Raw genomic sequence first — 24424 nt, forward strand, 5'->3', positions numbered from 1 at the left:
GCCTAACAGCGCTCGTTTATCTTGGTTAAATGTTTAAATTAATACTGTGAAATGCATGAAGTGTTTTATGTCTGTTTATTTTAGTCAAGTCGTGTTGGTTTGAGAAGGCTAAATTGATCAAACATAATGCTCAACTCACTGTCTGCCGCTGCCGCTTGGTCGTTCCTTTAATAAACAAAAACTTGAATTTAACAAACATAAAATGTTCCAAACGTATTTCTAAATTAACTTAATAAAGAAACAAAAAGAAATATGACCACTCCAAATAAAAGGCCCAACACAAATGTGTTGGAGTTTCACAAAGTAACAAGTGCATAAACTTGAAGAACAAAGGTAAACAATATGAGAAGATTAAGATGAATTGCTTTTATGATACTTTGTCACATTTGAATAGTTGCACTTATACAAACACAGATACAACATACACAACACACAATGCCTACCAACCCCAAAACGAGTTAGGTTAAATGCATAGATACCCTTAAAAATCCAACATTTTAATTTAATAAGAGTTACATTAAAACAAACAAACAAAAACAAGGTTTTACTAGGGTCAGGATAGTAGAAAAGAAACTGCTTCAAGTTCCTGAGGTATCTTTGAAGACAGCTTATAATCCTCAGTACTTAGATGCTGTCTACTGCAGCTACGACAAGCATTTTGTTCTTAAAATACTAAAATTGGTAAGCCTAGATCCCGTTCCTTTGTCTGACTACACTTTGAATGACTGAAGATGCTGGAAAAGACAAAATATGGATTCATGAACTCATATGCATATAGCTAAAAAGAAAATAGGCTCCCTTTACGATAGGTGGCCAGAACATGAAGCCTAATGACGCTGATTCCCCCATGGTCACAGACTCAGTTCATCCTGAAATAGCAGCGACACATTCCTAGATTGCATGTGTCTACATACACAGCTAAGTGAGCTACTGCAACAAAACCATAAGAGATGCACAGCTGTATGCATATAGCTAAAAAGAAAATAGGCTCCCTTTACGATAGGTGGCCAGAACATGAAGCCTAATGACGCTGCTTCCCCCATGGTCACAGTTCATCCTGAAATAGCAGCGACACATTCCTAGATTGCATTTGTCTACATACACAGCTAAGTGAGCTACTGCAACAAAACCATAAGAGATGCACAGCTGGAACTGAAGTCCTTTAAGTACCTCTGTAGCCTCCTGCGCCTAGAAAGCCTTGAAGAGCTGCATATTTGGCTGCTTTTGCTATAAAGAATCATACAACACACATGTACATGCAATAAATACTTGTGATTGGTTGTGGATAATGTACAGGTCTAGACAAAAATCTAATTTTATCATTTGCTGCATTTGAAATATTAGCTAACAATGAGTGTGATGAAGCATCACATACATTGCTGAGGTGTAAGTGGAGCAGTTCCAGGTCCCCCTGCACCAGTGCCACCATAACCTACAATACAATATAATATAAGCACAACTCTTCATTAATCACACTGAACCAATAACATTGATCACTGTAACACATTGGTACAATAAACCATCACTCACCACCTAAATTTTGCTCTAGTGTTTGATTCAGAATGTTTTTTAAGGATAATTTGGATGTATCTGTCGGCTATGACTTTTGTCATGATTTGGTTTCATTTTTTTGTGAGGAATCCAAAGTATTAAAGTAAACTGATTGTAAATGATCACAATTCGGCATTTTATAAATGACTTCCATTGCATAGTATCGTTAGCTTTCTTTCCACACACATACATTGCAATATGTCCATATGTATGCAACCTTGTTGTGTACAGAACAATCATACAAATTCATGTAATTCATTCAGAACTGTAATGGAAAATTTCTTAAATGTGTCCCTGTCTTTATTCTCATTTAAATACCTAGAGTATTTAAGAGAGATAGTTCACCCCAAAATAAAAATTCTTCATAATTTCTCATGTCGTTCATCTTTGAAAATACAAATGAAACACAAAAAGCACATCAGATATGGCCAGTGAATGCTCAAACGTGCTAACTTGATGTACTAGAACCGATGAGGTTTGTTCTTGCGTCATGCAAGCACGATCAAGCTTCCACAAGAATTAATGAGGTTTGACCTAAGCCTCAGACCTTGTTTGATGTGTTCTAATTGTGCGTTGATCAATGTTTATATGTGAATAAAAGCCTAAAATAAAATCTCTTGATCAAATAAAGTGATTGTGTCTCTTCAAACACACACACACACACAAAACATTGTTTCAGTTGCTCTATTCATATGAATTACTTATACAATGTCTATATGTATTTTTTAATGTGTGAAAGTTTTGGTTGCATAGACTTTAAATGGATGGGCAAAAAGGATGAGATCCAATGCAATTATGTATCCTGATATCTGCTCTTAGAGAGAAAAATGGAAGGTGTGGATAAGCCCATTTCTCCAACAGGCACAAGGAGAACTGAGGAAGGATATAATAGCTCACCTGGCTGATAGCCCTGACCACCCAGTGCACCTGTGCCAAAGCCTTTAGGACATTGAAACAAAGGCAAGTAAATATAATCCATCAAAATTTAACATTCTGTATGCTTATTCATTTGGTGAGACAAGAATAAGAATTTGACAAAAAACATGCACTAAGTTTAGTGAATTTGCCTTATTAACATATTAATCTTAAGTGACAATGCTGAATACAATGTAACTTTACCTCCACCGGTTCCTAGTGGGCTTCCAACACCTCCCATGCCTCCAGCTGCACCCAAACCTCCATACCCTACAATACAAAGAATATGTCAACATTATAATCATATAATAGCAAAGATGTCAGTAGTGTTTCAATTTCATGTTGCCACAGCCATATCTGATCGCCAGGTATCTGCCAGAGGTATTAACTGATGTGAATGATTCTGTGCAAATTTATTACTTATACTCACTCCCCTGTGAAAAACTCTTTACTTTTTTACTTTTAAAAAACTACTTATTACGAAAAATAACACACTTTAAAAGAATATACTAAAGTGCGAACTTAATGTGATGTTTTTGGACACTTAATCACATAATATTTATAATTAAATAAAAATGTATTATATTTTAAATATATATTAAATGCAACTTTAAAGTGCTTTTTTGACCGGTTTATGTAGGACTTGATTACATCTTTATATGTAATTTAATTTTATTGTGCTGACAAGTATTCATGGTAAACTACAATATACTTGAATGCAATTTCTATTGAAACTTGCATGTCACATATTTAAATATATTTCTAATTACACATTTGTAATGATGAAGGTGAACATTTGTTGTTTCTGCAAGTCAATTTTTTAAAATATACTTAAGATGTGAAGAGCGCTGCAAGTCCACATTAAATACAGTTAACACTTCTTTTTCACAAGGGCTCTCCTACCATCTTCCGAGCCCAATTAGTAGGTTTATCATTATATTCAGACCCCTAAGCTAATGTAATGACATTGTATTAATAAGCCACAATTATATTAATATTTTATAAAAACAAGAACCTGATTTCCCAGGTTTCCCAGCTCCAGCTCCCAGGCCACCACCTGGATATCTGGCACCTAAAAAAAAAAAAAAAAAATTCATCAATGTGTTTTTTTTTTTTTTTTGCACTACTGTCAAACTTATGTTTAATGTATATTAAAGTACATGATACCTCCACCCAGTCCTCCAACTCCTCCAGGACCTCCAGTACCTCCTGGTCCTACTCCTAGACCACCACCAATGCCTCCAGCACCTCCTGGTCCTACTCCTAGACCACCACCAAGTCCTCCAGGACCTCCACCAATGCCTCCTCTTCCAGCCCCACCCAATGTTCCAGCTCCTCCATAGCCTCATAAAAAATTGGGATTATAAATTTTGTCTAACCTACAAAGGAATGGTTATTGTAGTAGTAAAGTGTTGATTTGATGGATTACTTTTAGATGGTTTTACTGCGCCAGGACCATAGCCAAGCCCTTAATAAATAAATAAATAAAATATTAAAATGTAAAAAAAAAAGTGTGTGTAGTCAAATTTTCAGAAGAAAAAACATTTCAGAAACTTACCAATTCCAGACCCTCCAAGTCCACCAGCACTGCCTGGGCCACCACCATAACCACCTGGACCACCTCCATAGCCAAAGGGTCCTGGTCCATATTCGCCTGGGCCTCCAAGCCCACCAAGTGTGCCTGCTGCCCCATAAACTTTCATCAAAGTGATAAATTAGTTATTTAACAGTCTTTCCAGTTCAGTGTGTAAAATACAACCAAATTCCTTTTTCATCATAAGAATTGTGGAATAGCTAATTGTTTTCTGGTACCTTTTCCTTGTTTGCTGCCCACTGCAGCCCCACTGGGGAACCTGAAGCCTGCAAAAAAATTATACACACAGTTCTCAGCAAAACAATAATTGTCAGTACTGGTACTTAAAAATATAAGGAATGTGTTGTTTTTTTTTATCAGAATTTTTTTTACCAGTCCCTGGTTGGATCCCACCAGCTCCTAAACCTCCTGCTCCTCCATAACCTACAACAGATTTACAAATCCTTATACATAGGCACAAGCTAATTACATTCTTTTGTAAATTTTAAGTGCACTTTATTCAGCTCCACCTCCTGGTAGTAAACCACCACCTCCAGGCAGAAGTCCAACTCCTCCCGCTCCAGCTGGACCCGTTCCACCTACACCTCCAACTCCAACTCCAAGAGCTCCAGTTCCACCTGTACTGCTATAAACTAGAAGAAACGCATTGATTGTAATACAGTCCTTGTTTTACAAACAGAGGAAAACACAGCTAATAGACATTTTACAGCTCAAGATTTTCACAGTAAATCACCTTTAGGGGGTTTAACACCTCCCCCAATTCCTCCTGGACCTCCTCCAACTGCACCTGTAACTCCAACAACTCCTCCTGGACCTCCACCAATTCCCCCTGGAACTCCACCAACTCCTCCCGGAACTCCACCAACTCCACCTGGCCCACCACCAACTCCTCCTGGACCTCCACCAACTCCCCCTGGAACTCCACCAACTCCCCCTGGAACTCCACCAACTCCTCCTGGAACTCCACCAACTCCCCCTGGAACTGCACCAACTCCCCCTGGAACTCCACCAACTCCCCCTGGAACTCCACCAACTCCTCCTGGAACTCCACCAACTCCCCCTGGAACTGCACCAACTCCCCCTGGAACTCCACCAACTCCCCCTGGAACTCCACCAACTCCTCCTGGAACTCCACCAACTCCCCCTGGAACTGCACCAACTCCCCCTGGAACTCCACCAACTCCCCCTGGAACTCCACCAACTCCTCCTGGAACTCCACCAACTCCCCCTGGAACCCCGGAACTCCACCAACTCAACCTGGCCCACCACCAACTCCTCCTGGACCTCCACCAACTCCCCCTGGAACTCCACCAACTCCACCTGGACCACCACCAACCCCGCCTGGACCACCACCTACACTTCCAGGTCCTCCTTCAATAGTGCCCGGAGTATCTCCACGTCCAGCAATGGCTCCACCTCCAATGCCTACAGTAAGATAAATAAAATAAATCTTTTTACAAATGAAAAAGCACCTGCTTGCCCAAATATATAGAGACAATAAGAGTAAAGTGAATGGCATGAAGTACCTGGGGGTTTTAGTGGTTTGGCTCCTGGTAGTGTTCCACTGCCGCCAACTCATAAGAAAGAACAACATTATTTCAAGTTATTCAGTCAAACTGGAACATGCATTTATGAATGAATAAAGCATAAAAGCCTCTTCAAGTGATGTTAACCACAACATCACTTATTTCATATAAACTGAAAATCACTCAAAAACCACTATTCTAAATGCCTAAAATAGGAACTTTTCAGGGGAACCAATAAAAAAATGCTCGTTCTTAGGAATTGCTTTATATCTGACTAACCTTAAGTCTTCTGGAAAAAAAGTTATAAACTAAAAGTTGTCTCTGTGTCATACAGATAATGTTGTGAATTTTCAATGCAAAATATCTTTACATTAAAAGTATTCCAAAGCTCAATACATTTCAAAAGAATACGTTTTATAAGCTAGGACGACCACATGCAAGAGACTCCTCCACCACTAGATGGAGCCGTAACATTAGCAAGTTTTGAACATGATGTAGGTGGATAATTTTGTGTAAATAGGCTGCTGAAGAACTCAACTACCACTAGCAACTACTAAAATAAGAAACAGGGAACGTAATCTTGAGCTCAGTGATCTCTTCTCATGTGAGGTCAGTAATCCATTTTCAGGTTACGATGACGGATCTTACTCTCTGGTCGTGGCAATCCCGTTCCACCTAAAAATGGAGAATGTCAATAAGGTAAATAGGAATTTTCAGACGTAATAAATGGCTGTTCATTTACAGTATTGCACAACTAAACTAAATACAAACCTGGTACAGTTCCAGAAACACCTTAAACATGAACAAAAAATTTTGGTCATTCATTTATTAATTTTGTATTCACATGTAGACCTATCTCTTAAAAATTCATTTTCAACACTTAATAAGCAATTACAAATCATTCTGAACATACAATGTTTTTTTGATATGCGTTTGATATGTGGTTTTGCTAAATTATGGTCTTCATGAATAAACAGCTGTTAGCCTACATAGTATACTGATGGCAATACTATGAATTCCACACTATAAATATAAAGAACTCGTTTAAGGAATTAGTTTGCCAATAATAATAAAGTTCTGACACAATTTACTCCTAAATCTGCATGACTCTCGTTCTTCTGTGGACCAAAAAGCTAAATTTTTAAAGAATATTCTGACAAAATATACAAATATCATAAAAGTGGAGGGTGGAAAACAAAGTATGACAGGCAGCACCTAGCACCTTCAAGTCAATCAAGTACCTCCTCTTTTCCCTTATCTGTTCAGCGTTTAAGACAATAAAAGCATGATTTCATGGTGCAAGTTAAGCCATGCTTCAAACTTGAAACTAGGCACTAATAACCCAAAATAGGATACTTAAGCACTGTGATCAACCAGCCACTCAGTGAAGTGCAGTTGGCCAGGCATTGTGTCTGAACAGACATAATCTGGTGAACTTTTTATGTCTATAGGCTTGTCTGGGTTTTTGAGTGTCACATAAGATGCAATACTTTTTATTCTATGCAAATTAAATGTGAGCTACAGACAAATAGAAAAATGACCAAAAGTAGAAGACAAAACGCAATAGATTAACATGATGTCAACAAGCTTACTGAACAGGAAAGGTCTACCTGGTTTTTCTCCAGCTAAAATGGGTATTCCTGTCCCAGCAACCCCATCAAGTCCATCAGCATCAATGGACCCACCAGTAACACCTGAAAAAGATTACATACTGCTCAGTTTCTATCCTTTTAAAAAGTTGGAAATCCAACTTAAAATACCACCTCCGATAGACCCACCTGATCCCTCTATTGGTCCGCCAGATTCTGAAATAATCACAAAATAAAACTGGTGGCTAAAAGGTGGAAACGCCTGCTCATTTTTTCTTACAATGTCTAAAGGACAATTGTTTTATCCTAGATGTATGGGATCGGATGGGATGTAAAAAAAAATACATAAATAAAAATAAAAGGAGGAAGGAAGAAAGAAAGAGAAAAGAAAAATAAATATTTCTTACCGGTCTTGGGAGCTTTTGTTCCACCTGTGTGTTCAACAAAATGTTAAAATTACAATGCAGGAACAAACAAATTTAACAGCTAAATAACAAATAATATATATATATATACACACTATACATATGTGTATCTTAAAGTACATTCCAAATTAATTGCATTACCTCCATCAACTCCAGGTTTAGGTCCTGCTCCACGATCTGTGCCGGTAGCAGCTGTACTACCTGTAATTGCTGTTCCTCCTATGATGCCTGGTACCCCAGATTTAAATTGAAAATTGGAATAGCAATATTTCACTGGAGACATGGATTGTTAGATGATATATAACCATAGATCACCAACTCACCATATTTGTCTGGTTTGGTTCCTGAAACTGGTGTACCTCCAGCCCCACCTAAACCACCTGTGATGTAACGCTGAGCATGTAAACAAATTCCTATCTGTATCTATTAAGTGTTATTTAGTCCTCTTTTAGCAGTTATCATCACCAGTTCCAATTCCAGTTCCTGTGGCCCCAGTTCCACCAGTTGCTGGTACCGACCCACCCAACACACTTCCGACCCCACCAGCTGGTTGTCCTATTTGATGGAGATGCATCGGGTCAATTCTTAGCCTGTAAACATGTGACATTTTAATTATAAAAATCAAATACCATAAGTGGTTTACCATATTTAGGTGGTTTTTGTGCTCCTCCATACCCTTTAGAATGACATGAACAAATCAGCAGGTTCACCCACCAATGCTTAGACCACATATTTCAAGTTTAGTGATTAGTATTGCATCTATTGAAAGTTTTTAAAACTTTACCTCCATATCCAGCACCAGTCCCAAGCCCTCCAGGCAGAACTAAAAAAGAGAAGTATTTATTTATTTGAATTGCATTGTATGGACAAAAAAAATCAACAGCACTGAGACATTTCTCAAATTATCTTATTTTATGTTCCACTGAAGAACTGAAATCAGCTTCATGTCAGCTTCACATACCGCCAGGACCTCCTACCAATCCTGGTACACCTCCTGCTCCCAAGACACCTCCAGATCCGGGTAAACCTGTCAAGGTATGTATGGGTTTTATTCTCTGTTAATGTTGTATTATTCCAAGTAGGGCTGCACGATAAATCGCATGCGATATTTAACGCGCATCTTGTCAGAAAAGCGGTTCTGTAATCAGCGGTAAATCTCCATCACGTGCGTGCTTTCACATTGAGCAGCATTTACTACACAGAGCCGTTGTTCACTGACGAGCGCTGTAGTTTAGAAAATGGTAATAAAATATGACAAGAACTCAGAGTTAAACTGTGTCAGAACAAATTCATCTTGATAATGTCAGATAACACTTAAGCAAAACATTGTCAGGTCAAAGTGTCTGAATAATTTTTGGTCCCAAATTTTAATCAGTTTTATTGGTAGTCCACTGTATGAAGATTTTTTGGGTATAAGATGTCACAGTTTACGTTATTTTGCTATCCTCACTTACATAAATGAACTATAGTTTCCTGCACCCACTCCACTAGTAAAAAAAAATATCAAAAATTATATCTGGTGTCTGAATAATTTTTGTTTTTTTAGTTAATAATTTACCCTTACATTTATAATAAGTTGATTTTAAACACCGTTTAATTCTTAAAATATTTGTAATGTGCATTAAATATGAATATATAACTGAAAAAATACATTGATGAATAATAAATGATATATTTATAATTGTATTCATAAAATATTTGGTAACAATTTTGACAATTAGAATGTACAGTGTATTAATCAATGATCAAGTGGCACTTGCAATATACATGTAAGCGTATGTAGTGTATTTCAACTTGCCATATTTAGCTGCTTTTGATCCAGGTCGATATCCTATCGGAACATTACATGTAATTTTGAAAGATAAGTTGATCAGGTACAGTTTTAATAATATAGCTTTTCTAATTCCTGTGTAAATGACCTATTCTGACTGGTTTAAATTACCTCCAGCACCTGTTCCATAACCAGGCCCAAACCCTCCTCTGCTTCCTGCTCCAACAGCACTACCAGGAAGTCCTGGTCCAGCAAATCCAGACCAGGGACCTCCTACAGTCCCTGGACCATAACCACCAACTGGTCCTGCCCCCGTGCCAAATCCTCCTGCTGGACCGGTTCCTACCTGACCCTGCAGACCAAGTCCTGGAGCACCTCCACTACCACCAGGACCTACATGTGGATTAAAATAATTTAACAAGTGTTGATGCCTAATTGTGTGTGTGGAAGGGGGGGATTGGTTTAAAATATCCTACCATATTTTAGGGCCTTTGGTCCACCTGGATATGCTGCATTGGACGCAAAGTATAAATGTAGATCTGGAAACACACAGAACGCCTGAACTGCATATATGTAATATAATGTCTGTCAGCATACCTCCAGAGCCAGGTCCATATCCTCCAGCAGGTACTCCTCCTGGTCCATAACCACCCGCAGGTGCCCCTCCAGGTCCGTAACCACCAATTGGTGCCCCTCCTGGTCCATAACTGCCAATAGGTGCCCCCCCAGGTCCAATTCCTCCACTTGGTGTTCCTCTAGCAGTTCCAACACCTGACACTGTTCCACTACCAAGTGACCCTCCTAATCCTCCAGGCAATCCTGTTCCACCAGCTCCACCAGTAACCCCTTTTTGCAAAATGTATAGATAAAATGTAATTTATAATTTGTATTTTTCTAAATGGATACTAAACTTTGGAGATTATTTAACTTCCCCCTACCATATTTGCGAGCTTTGGCCCCAGAGTATCCTAGAACATAAGAAGTCAATATTGGAGAAATATGATTTAGCAGTGTTTAAGCTACAGTTCTGTACAGTTCTTTATATGAAACTTTAAACTTCTTATTTCTACAAAGCATTCAAATATGAGCACAGCAACATATTTATAGCCCAGCTTGTGCTTTTATGGGGACCTTCACTGATCCAAATCTTTACCTCTGTTCACCTGCTGATAAAAAAAAAAAAAACTCTAGTCCAACAACTTCAAGATGTCACCTCAAAAAACCTTAGCCAGGCCAATGTGGTCATGCATTAACACATTGGTGAGCTACAGAGAAAGAAGAGCAGATTATCTAAATACTACTTATGCTTAAAATCAACATCCAGAAGATAATCAACATTTTGCTCTAACCACGTTAAACCTACATTGCTGTGTGCTTGAATGATACAGTTATCCATTTGGATAACACTGATGAGACATTAGAATGTGCTCAAGAATGTGATGGCTAAATTTAGTCAACCAAAGAAAGGTCATCTGGGGATATACTTGGCTAGATATGCTACTTAGGTTTCCAGATTGGCCAGGGTTTAATTAAACTCCAAAAAAGGTTGAAGCTATCATTTTCTTATGACATTGCATTACTATGGTTGGTGGGTTAGAGAAAACTACACTCTAAAGAAAAGTTTGTAAAAATAGGGTATATTTGATGCAAATATAATAGATATAATGATGCAAACTTCAAAAATGAGGCAAATCCAAATTCTGCTGTAAAGCAGCTGTAGCAAGACAATAGTGTTATTATTCAGCGCCAGTCAGTTCAGTGATGGTAACTGTAAAGTTCATTCATTAGGAAACAAGTTAAATTCAGCTATAAGCAGCTCTACTGAAGACAGTGGTGTCGTTATTCAGTTTGAGTCAGTTCAGTGTTGATTCAGTTCAGTTCAATAACAGTGTCAATGTTGCAAATTTCATCGGTTCTGAACAAATTTGATCAGCCCAGTGTTTGAAGTCATTAGAAACACTGATTTACCTCCAGGTCCAAATGCACTTCCCGGAACACTACCAGGTCCAAGGCCACCACCGGGTACACCTCCTGGACCATAACCCACACCAGGGACACCTCCTTGTCCAACCCCAATTCCTGGTATACCCCCTGCCCCAACTGTTCCGACACCAGTGCCTGGCAATACACCTGGAATACCTGCAACTAATCCAGTGCCTTGGCCTAAAGCAGCACCTCCACCAAGCAGACCTAGAAAAATAAATATAATATTTAAGGTTGTAAGCTACAATAAAGTTTGGATGATAAATGCAATCAATAAAACCATCATAATTAATTTAACAGTGCAGTTTGTTGAAGGATTCAATTAAAGGTTGTTTTACCATATTTACGAGCTTTTGCCTCTGCATATCCTGCAAAGCATCAGAGTATTTAATTATTAAATATGACCTCACTTCATTATTGTAAACTTTGTTATACAATATGATGGTATGATTTGGTACCAATTCCAGAGCCGGGGAGTCCTCCAGCACCACCACTAGGAAGACCACCAACTCCACCGCCAGGAAGTCCACCAGTTCCTCCACCAGGTAATCCACCAAGTCCACCTCCAGGTAGCCCTCCAACTCCAAGTCCGCCTCCAGGTTGTCCACCACTCCCAAAACCTCCACCAGGTAGTCCACCAAGTCCAACACTAGACACACCAGCTGCTCCTCCAGTACCTAAAGTCCCACCAGGACGTCCAAGATGGGCTACAAAGGATTTATCAGTGAATATCAATGTCTTACATTACTTAAGGTTCTGTGACGGGGACTAGAATTTCACAAATTATATATGAAATAAAATCTGAGCACAGTGATAAATCACACTGTGATTTTATGTAAAAATGATTAGGATTGCATTTGGCTTGTGGGACACTAGTTGAGGAACCCAGATGTTGGGTATACAACATACACTAAATCATAAAGAGGCATGTTAAAATTATATTTCTTTTGAACTTAAAAAGAGCCAAATAACAGCCAAAAATTAAATATGGAATTTTGACGAAACTCAAAATATAAAAAAACCCTGTTCAAACACACCTTCCTGCAATTGTCAAGTAATCCTCAGCATCTTGGTTTAGGTGTGTTTGATTAGGGTTAAAGCTACGGTACTGTAACTCTCCATTAGCAGGATTGGCTACCCCTGTGCAAAAATGTGTATTTATGGACACAGTGAAGACTATTATAATGGCATTACTGTTGATTTGCCGTTACCAAAATCTATTTCATTGTAAAATGCAAAATGTAAAGTCGTACCATATTTTCTTGCTTTGGCTGCAGCATATCCTAAAATATGGCAGAAAAGTAGATAATCATGCTGTTAATGATAATAACTTTCAACAACAAAACGAGGTAATTTTCAAACTAAAATTATTTTTTTCTAGATACCTTCAGGACCAAGTCCAGGGATTCCACCAGTGCCAAGGCCACCCACTCCCAAACCAGAACCAGGAAGTCCTCCAGCTCCAAGACCACCCACTCCCAAACCAGAACCAGGAAGTCCTCCAGCTCCAAGACCACCCACTCCAAAACCAGAACCAGGAAGTCCACCAGTTCCTATCCCTGAAGCTAGAAAATAAAAAACCCAAAATTGTATAGAAATGAAGACGAACCTCTGTTTTTATATATGCTGCATGATAAACTTCAATCCAGAAAAATAAGCTTTTTTCATGTTTAATTTGTCTTTTTCTACTTTAACTGATTTTACAAGGCTTAATATTTAAGATTTGGATTCCCCCTGATACCTACCGTCATTTCTTTACACCTATAATTTTTCCATGAAAGAGACAGTTGTCAGTCAGGTGATTGTATATGACATGAATCTGTAAGTTTTCTTACCATACTTTCGAGCTTTTGCCCCAGTTCCTAATGAGAGACAATCCATGGATATTATAAGACTTGAGTAAATTTCAGTGTTTTAGATAATCCTTAAATATTTATCAGTTTGTAATAAATCATAAATTTACCCCCAGGATAGGTACCACCAGCTCCTGGATAAAGGACACCAGGAGTTGCACCGCCAGCTCCAGGAATTACTCCAACACCTGGAACAGCTCCTATTCCTGGCACACCTCCTGCACCAGGAATGCCATTTATGCCTGGCACACCACCTGCACCAGGTATGCCACCTATGCTTGGAACACCACCTGCACCTGGTATACCTCCTACACCAAGCCCACCACCGATACCAGGAACATCACCAGCCCCTGCAAGGAGAGTCAGCAATATCAAGCATGCCGTTTTTATACATATATTGAAATTCTTGTTCCTAAGAAAGTCTTACATTATTTTCCTGCATGACTTACCGTACTTGGCAGCTTTAGCCTGAGATTTTGCTGCACTTGTACCTTAAATGAAGTAAGAAAGTAAATTTCCATAAATACTCTAAAACTCTAAACTCATAAAGCAAATAAATTGATTTTAAATAATGAGAAGCTAATTTAATTGGCTGACAAGTATAATTTATGTTAGTTGATCTCAAATGTAAATAACAACAATGGATAAAAACATGCATACTACCTCCAGACTTTGGTGATATAAGAGGATATCCACGGAACACGCCTGGTATTTGTTGACCAAATCCTCCGCGGCCTCCTGCAAAAGAAAAGACAAGTGAGCTCTGTTAGAAGTAGTTTTGATACCTTTTATTGAAAGAACTGTTCACTCAGTAATTTATTTTACCATTAGCTCCAAGTGCACCTTGACCAAGCAGCCCTATAAACAACAAAATAGAAGACTGAGCCTCAGAAAACATTTTAATTGCTGGATAACGCTATCAATTATAAAACTATAAACCACATAAAGCTTACCAGTTTGAGATCCCGTTGCTACACCTGGCAGAATGCCTCTACCGCCAAAACCTACATATAAAAACAAAAATGTAGATGTCATATGTGTATGAATATTCTAGAAACAGTGGGAAATCTTGTAACTGTCATATTTCTAATATTTCAGTCACTCACCTTGTCCAGGAACTATACCCCCTTGGTATAGCCCAGGAATCCCAACACCTTGTTTGTTTGCAGAAAGAAAAAATATAAAACAATGCTTTCTTGTCAAAGATTTGATAAAACTATTTCAACAAAAGGGGAGTTCCATCAGTAGACGAAGTTACCTGGCACTGGTGCCTTCGCAGTCTTTCCGACTTTGCCCCCAGCGCCTGTCCCAGTTCCAGTTCCTGGTAAACCAGTTTGGGGGAGAAAAGGTGCTGGGAGCCATAATTAATTGAAAAGTTGCAAAGGTGAAAAGTTGCAAGCAACTGCAAACAGCAGTAGCTTAAGAGTCATGGCCCTCAAAACCTACCTACACCAGGCGCAACTCCTGCTCCTCCAATTCCAGTTCCAGTGCCACCAGTTCCAATTCCTACACCTCCAGGCCCAACTCCAGCTCCACCTGGTCCAATTCCTGTGCCACCTGGACTGATTCCTGCACCACCTGGTCCAAGTCCCACACCTCCAGGCAGAACTCCCACACCACCAGGTCCAAGTCCTGTGCCACCTGGTCCAATTCCTATTACACAAGGATCAAATACAACATGTTTTAGTGCAGTTTAAATACTTTTTTTTTTTTTTTTTTAAGTGATTTTTTTTCTGTGATGTAAAATAGTGACAATTTAATAAAGATTTGTTTCATTCCACAAGTTACAAAGTAATCAAATATCACACCTTTATTTAAGCCAATGCTCATGTCCATAGATCTAGCTTTACCTGGCTTTGGTGGTTTCTGACCAGTTGTTCCAGCTCCAGGATAAAGACCTCCAGGCCCACCATATCCACTATAGCTACCTAAAAACAAATTCAATTTTTAAGCAGCAGATAATATTCCTTTTTAATTTAACCCCCTCAAAATATGATCACTTTCCCCTGGTCATCTTTAAATTTATTCCTTTTTTATTGTTTATGTTATTATTTCATGTCTACAACATATGAGGAAAGGAAGTATATTCTTACCACCTGATGGGTAGCCTGTTCCAGCACCTCCAGGTGTAAGTGGAATAGCACCTGCTCCAAGACTTCCTGTTCCAAACCAGGCACACCATAACCTAAATTTAGACCATCTGAGCTAAATGAATGAATTTTGAAACAACTGACAATACACTGCTTTCTGACTGATATAGCTATAAGAATTAATAAGAAATAGTGATGTTCACAGCAAAAACAACATATGGATTTTAAGTATGAGTGCACACTTTTTTTTGTTGCAGAATACTTTTTAATTCACATCATACCTGGTTTCCCAGGTTTTCTGCCTGCTCCTGTGACAAAGCCACATTGTTTTGTTTATTTTTATTAAATAGTGCTATGAACAGAATCACAAAGGTATTAATAAAAAAACTGTTGTTGTGTCTACTGTTGATTAAAAAGATGTCTTACCAAGACTCAAGACACCTGGTCCAGCACCACCAGGGACAATGCCACCTTGTCCAGTGCTACCTGGGAGAATGCCACCTGGTCCGATGCCACCTGGTCCAATGCCACCAGGGACAATGCCACCAGGTCCAGTGCCACCAGGGACAATGCCACCTGGCCTGACGCTACCTGGTCCAACTCCACCAGGAACAATGCCACCAGGTCCTATACCTCCAGTGCTGACACCTCCTGGGCCATAACCACCAAGACCTCCATAACCTGAAAATAATGTGTGTGTGTGTGTGTGTGTACAAGCTACCTTAAATTTCTCAGTGACGATGAAAGTGTGTCTTATAGATTGCCTACCTGTTTTTGGTGGTTTTCCTCCCACACCTAGAAGCAGGAAAGGGAAAAAATAATGGTACTAAACAAAACCTAATATATTTAGGATTAAGCTTTTAAATATCCATATATAATTACTAACATTTAGTTTGATTAACTTTCTAACCTCTTCCAGCACCTACTGGACCAACTCCACCAGGGCCAAACCCTCCCACACCAGTGCCCTGACCTGACAAAAAAATTACAGAATTCTCTGTTGTAAGAAACATCACCATAAAAGATTGCTTAACTTTGAAACGATTGAGTATCTCTACCTTGTCTAGGTACCCATGTGCCAATGCCACTAGCTCCAGGACCAACACCAAAGCCACCAGGTACTAAACCTCCAAGGCCAGAACCCCCTGGCCTGAGTCCAAGGCCACCAAGACCACCACTACCACCAAGACCTCCAGTTCCAAGAGTGCCTGGAATACCCCCATAACCTGTTTGTGTGAAGCAAGACTCATGCAAACCTTAATCAAACCAATACATTATTTGCTTAACTTCATGTATGTAGTTGAAATTGCAGATGTATGTGAACACTTTATTGAATGCAGTTTTCTCCCACTCACCTGGTTGAGGAGGTTTGCCACCAGCACCTACAGATAGAATAAAAAAGGTGACATAAAAAAAGTGCTTGAGATCAATCTCAATCTATTAACCATTTAAATATCTACCACCCTACCAACAAAAGTGAAGTTTCCAGTATTTATTTGGCTCAGCTACACTGAGTTATTCTACAATCCCCAACAAAGACTAGCAGAACCTTATAGGGAACAGTTCAGATAAGTTTGATTGCTTATTAGTAAAATTACATTCTGAGAAATATTACCTGCTCCAAGGCCTCCAGTTCCAGCACCAGCACCAATCCCTCCAGGTCCGACACTTCCTGGTCCAATGCCACCAGGTCCTATTCCGCCCGGTCCAATGCCTCCTGGACCAATGCCAGAAGGACCAACTCCTCCAGGTGCAAGTGATCCAGGACCCACACCTGTACCACCTGGTCCAATTCCTGGTAGACCTTCATATCCTCCTGTGTTGACACAATGAATTTCTCATCTGATGTAAAGGCAATGTCTCTGCCAATCTTTATTATTAAAATCAATCCCAACTTTTAGCATGCGTTACATCACACCTGTTTTAGGTGGCTTGATGAATGACCCTGTGAAAAAGATAAAATTCATGAAATCATTTTTGTGCCTCAATAGCATGCCCCTAAATAGTTAGATATGTTATTACAAAATATTAATTATGTTAAATACATTTTATGGTACATTATTGTACTGTAGCCCATGTGGGAATCTATTTTGGGTTTCTGATTTAGATAAAGTTGTAAAACTGTATAAAGTTAGGTTAAAATGTACTGTAGAAAAATGTGCTTGGAGATAACCTAAACTGCTGGGTCTGTCATTTTTATTTTCTTTATAATGTGATTGGGTACTTTGTGAATAATAATCTATCAGGTATCAGGATATGAAGGAGGGGTGGGACAAGATGGGAGAACGGACAGAGAAGGAGCAATAGAAGATAGTACGAGTGAGAGAAGGGAGATGTCGGCTAGATATCTCCCTGTATATGTGTTTTTCGTTAGAAATATGTGCATGGTAGTCCATCTCAAGGACATTAGAGTGGACTTTTGAGTAACTGCTACTTTTGAGTTAGGCCTACTGCTGGCTAAGCGTGACTACGAAGTTCCCGATTAATTTAAAGTGCGTCACAGACATTACTGGAGAACTATTGGCGGTGAGCCAATGCATCTCGCATTAACTGTTTATGGTCGCGATCATCGGCAAGGAAAGTGATAAGGAGAACGATAACGGACGTGAACCGTGGTGACTGGATTGCTGTCTACCGCTGACCCAGAGTGAGAGGATTCTAAGTTCGGCAGGGCATCGTCAAGTTAGGAAGCGCCCGCGCTGCCTGGAGGATTGGATTAACGTTGACGTCTGCCGAATGTGCTTCGGGGGGATGGATTCCGATTAGGAAACCAACAGACTGTGACTGTGTATGATCCTGATTTAAATGACTGATATCGTAAACACAGGTACCTGCTTTCAGTTTTATTTTATTTTGTTGTGGCTCAAGTGAGTGAAGTGGCCCTGCGTTTTTGGCCTCTACGAACACAAGCAGCAAACAGGCCTGCAACAGGAACTGAAAAGTATTTTACGTAGTATTTGCCGGCTTAGAGTGTTATATATTTCATTGATTTGTGACAGTTCTTGATTTTGTTTCTTTCATATTGCTGACTGTTGATTTTACATATAGAGCTCATTTGATAGAAAGGGATTACATGCTTGTGGTTTGATAGAAACTTTATTGAAAAGACTACCACTGTAACACGAAATAATAATTTTCTTTTTTTATTATTGACAACAGATTCATTTCAATTAAGTAAATTAAAATTTGCGTTAACTTTTTGTCTTTGTGGTATGTTGTATTTAATTTTTCCTGATATTTTGTGATAAAGGTGTGAAATAGATAGGCACGAATTTAAACAAATTAAACCCATTATATAGAAGAATCTGGGCGTCACCCTTAAAATTCCCAGTGGCAGGAAGGGAGTGTTACAGTAACATAATATGTAAATGAGAATTCATCAACCTGTTCCGAGGCCTCCGGCGCCTAATCCACCAGTACCAAGTCCTCCTGTACCAAGCCCTCCAACACCAGGTCCAACTCCCCCAAGACCTCCAGCACCAGGCCCAACTCCTCCAAGGCCTCCAGCACCCAGTCCAGTACCTTGACCCCCAGGACCACCACCTCCATAACCTGTTCCAAGTTGGACAAGTAAATATTAATTTAATCAAACTTAAAATTACTAATTAAGAGACATTTAGCCACTTACCTCCTGTCTTTCCTGGTATGAAACCAGGTATTACACCAACTCCTGGTCATGAAAAATTTACAAATTACAAATTATTATATTACAATGCAATATTCTTTATTAGTTACTAATTTATTAAAGATTGTTATAGCACTGATATGGAAGCTATGGACACTAATTGCACATGAAATGTTTAAGAATAAATGTAAACTCTCACCAGTTCCAGGTCTTATGCCAGTTCCTGGCCCTATTCCAAGACCACCAGGACCAGCACCTGGACCTAATCCTGTTCCAACTCCTCCAGGACCAACTCCTGGTCCAACACTTCTGATTCCAGCACCAAATCCACCTCCTGGACCGGTTCCAGCACCAAATTCAGCTCCAGTACCAAGACCACCCCCTAATCCAGCTCCAGTTCCTCCCCCTGCACCAGCTGGTATGTAGATTCCTGAGAGAGAAAGTGAACATTAGTAAATTCCTTATGTCCTGTGCAGGAATGTGTGCAGGATAAAGAAATAAGGAAACATTTAGTTGTGTGTTTTTGTAAGTATTTGAGAAATCTGAAATTGATCTGAGGAGAATAAAGAGAATATTTTCTAAAACGTTATTACATATTATCACATCTGCTGAAAAGCTGTGAACATCACTGTTTGCACTGCAAACCCATACTTTTTTTCTTCATTTAAAATGTCAGCTGATGCATATTATGATCTACGTCCTGCAACACATTACCAGTTTATGAGGACCATTCTTGTGCTTTACTCAGCGATGATGCCACATACCCAGGGGGTTCTAACTAATCTTGCATCTAGTTTTTCATGTGAAGCCTCAAACAGCACCGAATGCATTACCACATGAGTTTCTGTGTCCTCTTGCCTTGCTGTTTAAGGTGGAGGCTAGGGGAACAGAGAATGGATGTGATTCATATGAAGAACAACATCCTATACGTGACCTTTTACAAGAGCTTAGAACTAGTCTGTTCTACAAACCCACTGGGAAAAGCTTGTAGGTTGTTAGTATATGATGTAATGATCTGGATTAGAATTTCTCAGACCTTTCCTTTTACCTGAATAAAAAATGACAAGTGGAAACCATATCCATAAACATAAACAATGACTTCAAATCCTTAAAAAAATGTACATTTTTTTAAAATAAAAATCCACCTGGATTTATAGAGTACTATTTGTGATTATATCAAATTAAACTTAAAATTACAATGACAACTTTAACCAAATGCAAATGCATCATGTTTCACTGATATGTTACATACTTCGCTAATATTTAGTTTTATCCAAAAATAAAAAAAGTAATATAAAATCAAAGTAATATAAAATGCTATAGTTTTAAGTATTAAGATTTAAAGATCATGCAGGAACAAGACCTGATTCAAATTTCATTACACAATAAACCATCCTGCAACAATGCACCACAGCATTTCCTCGGTACAGCACTTTTAATTAAACTTGCTTACTTTTTTTATTCATCCATCATTTACCTGTACCTAGAACATTCAGAATATAGACAACAAAGTACAACCTAAGTGCATACACTGTCAGCAGTGTGCTACTAATTTTAAAAGAGTGTGATGCTATTGCCAAAACTGCAATACACCTGTAATGCAATAAGAAAGAAAAGCCAAATGAGTTTGGAGAGACCTTACCTCCTTGAAGGGAGGGTTTACACTTAACCAGCAGGAGAAATCCATGCAAGAGTAGAGGTACCTTACTCCAGGCCATGCTGCTCTGTAATATCCCTCTCCACTCCCAAACTGTGGGTTTTATCCCCCAAAAGCAAATCATTGCACACCCATGTCTTGAACAAGAAGGATAAGGGGTGGGGGGTCAGTATGAAAGAGAGAAAAAAGAAAGTAAGGATGGAGGAACACTACGTAATAAGGGAAACTAGCACACTTGGGTCTTGTACATTATGGGTTTTTTTTTTCTAACCCCACCCCTAGCTCCCCTATTTGGGTCACCTCTGCCAACATGAGTCAAAGCATTGGCCAAAACATAAAGACAGATATTTGAGGATAGGGAGAGAGAGAAAACCTCTCTCTCTCTTAACATCTACCTCACCAAGAGAAACGTCTGCCAGATATTCTCATGGAGAGTGTTTCTTTTTTATCCAATCAAAAGCAGTAAGAAATCACTCCAGATAAGGTTATTACATGATATATTGTTTCCAGCTACGGGGGTGTAAGTAACATTTAAGGACCGGACCCATCATTCAATCATTCAAGAAGGAAGAGTGCTCACCTCTGAGGTTTAAAGGGGTCATATGATGCGATTTCAATTTTTCCTTTCTATAATGTACAGTATGTGGAAAATAATGTGTTTTTTGAACCTTAAACCGCATAAACACATTTCATTACACCAAATATACAAAATACTGTTCTTTTTAGCAGCATCATATGACCCCTTTAAAGTCATTTGGCCAGGCTCCAGGGATCACTCTATTGTTATTAACGCATGAGTCCCAGAGGAACACATGAAATCATGTATGTGATGGAAAAACACTGAATGGGTGTGTGTTGGAACACATTATTGAAGGTTGACAACACAGATTTTAATAACCCATGTAGCCCCAAAACCTTTAGATCCAACTGGAATGTTGATGGCTAAATCTTGAAGACTTTTGAAATAATGGTGCATCCTTAACGGTTCAGTGTGACCTCTGAGAATGGAGGCTTACAAGAGGGACCAATACATAAATGGCCTTTTCATAATTAAGTTGTTTCTCTCCTTAATAGGCAATAAATTGTAATGTACTTCAAACTTCAAACAGTCTTTTAGGATGAATGACGTCCAGAAGATTTGACAATAGAAGTATGAGTCACACATTACGCTAAAGGTGCTGTAAATGTCATTCACTAGCTTAAAATGTTCCTGAATCTTGACAGTCATTTGTTGACAGTCATTTTTTATGATATTGTTTCTTCTCCAAAGGTATCGCTCCATATGGTCACTTGCATTCGTGGGTTGTTGCCTGTACGCAACTGCCCGTTAGATTGTTAGATTCTTGCATATTATACAAACATTATGGCAGTTTGTGTCAAAATTTTGTAAAGACACCAAGGGCGTTTTCTGGAAAGGTACCATATCCCCCTCCCCACCTCTTGCTGAGTTTTAAACCCAGATTGTCTAGCACTCCTTGTTTGGTCTGGAGGAGTTTTGCCAAAAAGTCGGCGTTCAAGCACTAGTTGTGTTTCAGGCTATTGGCAAGGAATAAGATGAGGTCATTCCTGTACTGATGGACTTTTTTTTTAAATTCAATGTAAAATCATGTAGATGTGTATACCTTTGTGTGTGTGTGTGTCTCGGTGTGTGTGTCTCTGTGTGCGTGTTTGGAGGTTCAGAGGGGAAGTGTTGGCAAGAAACATATCTCTGTAATTAGAAATAAAGAATGAATGGATGGTCTTTACTTTCCAAGCCACAAAAGTAAACAACATCCACGTCCATAACTGTGCAATGATCCTGTGGAGAAAGCATCGACAACTAAATATTTAAAGGCACCTGCTAGTTGTAAAATATATAATAATGAGTCTGTCTCTGTAAATTTGCATCATAACATATAGGACCAGATTTTTTCTTTCTGAAAATGTAAGTGGTGTTTTTCAGTGCAAAGCTTTACTAGAATGTTGCTGTGATTTTTTTAAAGCGTCTTGAGTGTTTTTAGTGCATTGTCATGTGGCTGCTAGGACATTGCTAGGCATTCTGAGAAGGGGTTGCTATGCAGTTGCTAGGGTATTGCAATGCAGTTGCTAGACTGTTCTGAGAGCTTGCTTAGGCATTGCTGTGTGGGTGCTAGAGTGTTCTGGGTTGTTGCTAGGGTGTTACTATGCAGATTTTGGGCCATTCGATAGAGTTGGAGTTGCTATTTGATTCCTATAGGGTTATGGAGCTGCTAAGTTGTTCCATGGGCATACTTTTAATAAAATGTCAATTCGTCCCCCACACTGTTTTCGGCAAGTGTGTTCAAGAGCCAGTGTAAATAAGTCAAAGAGAAAAGATAGTCTATGTATGAGCTGATGGTTTTTTTGTATCCAAAATGAGGCGATGTGAACACTGTGGAGCCCTAAGCACTCTCATGCAGTGTACGTTTCATTCATACTCAAGGTCGGAGGCTGCTCTAGCACAGAAGGTCCAAAATGGACTCAGAGAGGTAATAACTTATGCCAGGAAATCAAGACAAAGGCATCCAGCTATCGCAATAAAGACAAACACACGATTGCGACAGTATATGGTTTATGTGTGTTTTTCATCTTAAGTCATCTCCTGCTAATAAATAAATGAAGTATATGAATTATGCAGTGCAAACTGACATATTTATTGCAGTATAGAAACTATTAAATATATTTTCTGCCTTTATTCTGAGATTAAAAAAGAAAAAAAAAGTTTTGTAGTCATGTCAAGTTTTGTAGACAAACTGTCATATGTCAGGATTTGTTCATGGCATGCCTGCCAAGCCAGAGCCTCTCCACGTCATGGCCACCATAGATATTTATACGTAGATGCCTCATTAGCGACTGTTTCTAAGGGCCACTATATATAATCCGTCCGCCATACTGGAAGGGTCAACTTGACGTCATTCACCATAATAATCAATGAATATTCGAAGATGCCACAATCCTTACATATCTATGGTTCCGCCCCTGTCTCGCATTCTCACCTGTGAAAGGTTACCCCGTTTCTTCGGGAATTTAAATCCTGGCAGTTTTTATAACCATCGGCTGTGCAGGATTGTAGCATCTTCTAATATTCATTGATTATATTATGGTGATTGATGTCAAGTTGACCGTTGCGAGATGGCGGACAGTACGCCTACGTGCTTGTAGCTGTCGAATGAGGCATCTACCTATACATATCTATGATGGCCACCACGCCTGAGTCTTCAGCCAAGATGGCCGCCACACCAGAGCCTCGTCACGCCTCGGCTGCCACGCCAGAGCATCGTCTCTTCATGGCGGCCACTCCAGAGCCTCGACCTGTCATAGCTGCCACGCTAGACCCTCCACCCAACATGGCCGCCACGCCAGAGTCTCCAATCATCATGACTCTAGACTCTTCAGCCATCATGGACACCACTCCAGTGTTTCCAGGTGTCATGTACGACGCATCTGAGGCTAAAAGGGCGATTCCTAGGCTGAGACTGGCTTTCAGTTTGGAGAACATGCTGCTTACATGGGTACAAGCTGCTGACATCTCTACGGTGGTACAAGGTCTGAGGGTCTCTGAGGTGGTCCTGCTGTCAGTTGTTACGGCGATGGCCATTTCGTGTTTGGGCTGCACACTGCTCTCCAGTCCATGAGTCTGCTCCAGAGCCCGCTCCAGTCCATGAGTCCACTCCAGAGCCTGCTCTAGTCCATGAGTCCACTCCTGTGCCCACTCCAGTCCATGAATCTGCTCCAGAACCCACTCAAGCCCCAGAGCTCAGTCCTGTGTTGGCGCCAGCCTGTGAGTTTCCTGTTTTGACCACGGTGGTCACACGTGAACCTTCTGCCATCTCTGAACTCACAGTCTG

General features: G+C 39.5%; 1 protein-coding gene and 3 long non-coding RNA genes across 4 annotated transcripts in view; 1 reads left to right on the forward strand and 3 right to left on the reverse strand.

Annotated features, from left to right (window-relative positions):
* The window catches only part of LOC107726762 (glycine-rich cell wall structural protein-like), a 13520-nt gene extending 7604 nt beyond the window's left edge, over window positions 1-5916 (reverse strand). Inside the window, exons 1-16 of the mRNA XM_016536447.1 lie at window positions 5862-5916; window positions 5587-5634; window positions 5345-5485; window positions 4959-5273; window positions 4794-4895; window positions 4570-4692; window positions 4433-4483; window positions 4279-4326; window positions 4025-4162; window positions 3896-3934; window positions 3634-3810; window positions 3482-3538; window positions 2671-2736; window positions 2449-2490; window positions 1376-1432; window positions 1171-1227 (exon numbers count right to left, since the gene is read on the reverse strand). Of these exons, the coding sequence (XP_016391933.1) occupies window positions 1171-1227; window positions 1376-1432; window positions 2449-2490; window positions 2671-2736; window positions 3482-3538; window positions 3634-3810; window positions 3896-3934; window positions 4025-4162; window positions 4279-4326; window positions 4433-4483; window positions 4570-4692; window positions 4794-4895; window positions 4959-5273; window positions 5345-5485; window positions 5587-5634; window positions 5862-5916 (1516 nt within the window). The remainder of the gene's footprint in view (window positions 1-1170; window positions 1228-1375; window positions 1433-2448; window positions 2491-2670; window positions 2737-3481; window positions 3539-3633; window positions 3811-3895; window positions 3935-4024; window positions 4163-4278; window positions 4327-4432; window positions 4484-4569; window positions 4693-4793; window positions 4896-4958; window positions 5274-5344; window positions 5486-5586; window positions 5635-5861) is intronic.
* Window positions 5917-6081: 165 nt separating this feature from the next.
* Window positions 6082-9764, forward strand: LOC107726773 (uncharacterized). The gene is made up of 3 exons (XR_001638296.1): window positions 6082-6285; window positions 8529-8635; window positions 9600-9764. It is a non-coding gene; the product is annotated as an uncharacterized LOC107726773 (long non-coding RNA).
* On the reverse strand, window positions 7214-7600 carry LOC107726776 (uncharacterized). The gene is made up of 3 exons (XR_001638298.1): window positions 7583-7600; window positions 7365-7391; window positions 7214-7280 (listed from the first exon to the last, which is right to left on the reverse strand). It is a non-coding gene; the product is annotated as an uncharacterized LOC107726776 (long non-coding RNA).
* LOC107726774 (uncharacterized) lies at window positions 8057-8623 on the reverse strand. Its single transcript, XR_001638297.1, has 4 exons — window positions 8571-8623; window positions 8385-8423; window positions 8244-8276; window positions 8057-8155 (listed from the first exon to the last, which is right to left on the reverse strand). It is a non-coding gene; the product is annotated as an uncharacterized LOC107726774 (long non-coding RNA).
* Window positions 9765-24424: the final 14660 nt, after the last annotated feature.

Source organism: Sinocyclocheilus rhinocerous, unplaced genomic scaffold (genome assembly GCF_001515625.1).
Source record: "Sinocyclocheilus rhinocerous isolate Xijiao unplaced genomic scaffold, SAMN03320098_v1.1 scaffold846, whole genome shotgun sequence".
In the NCBI taxonomy this organism is placed as follows: Eukaryota; Metazoa; Chordata; class Actinopteri; order Cypriniformes; family Cyprinidae; genus Sinocyclocheilus; species Sinocyclocheilus rhinocerous.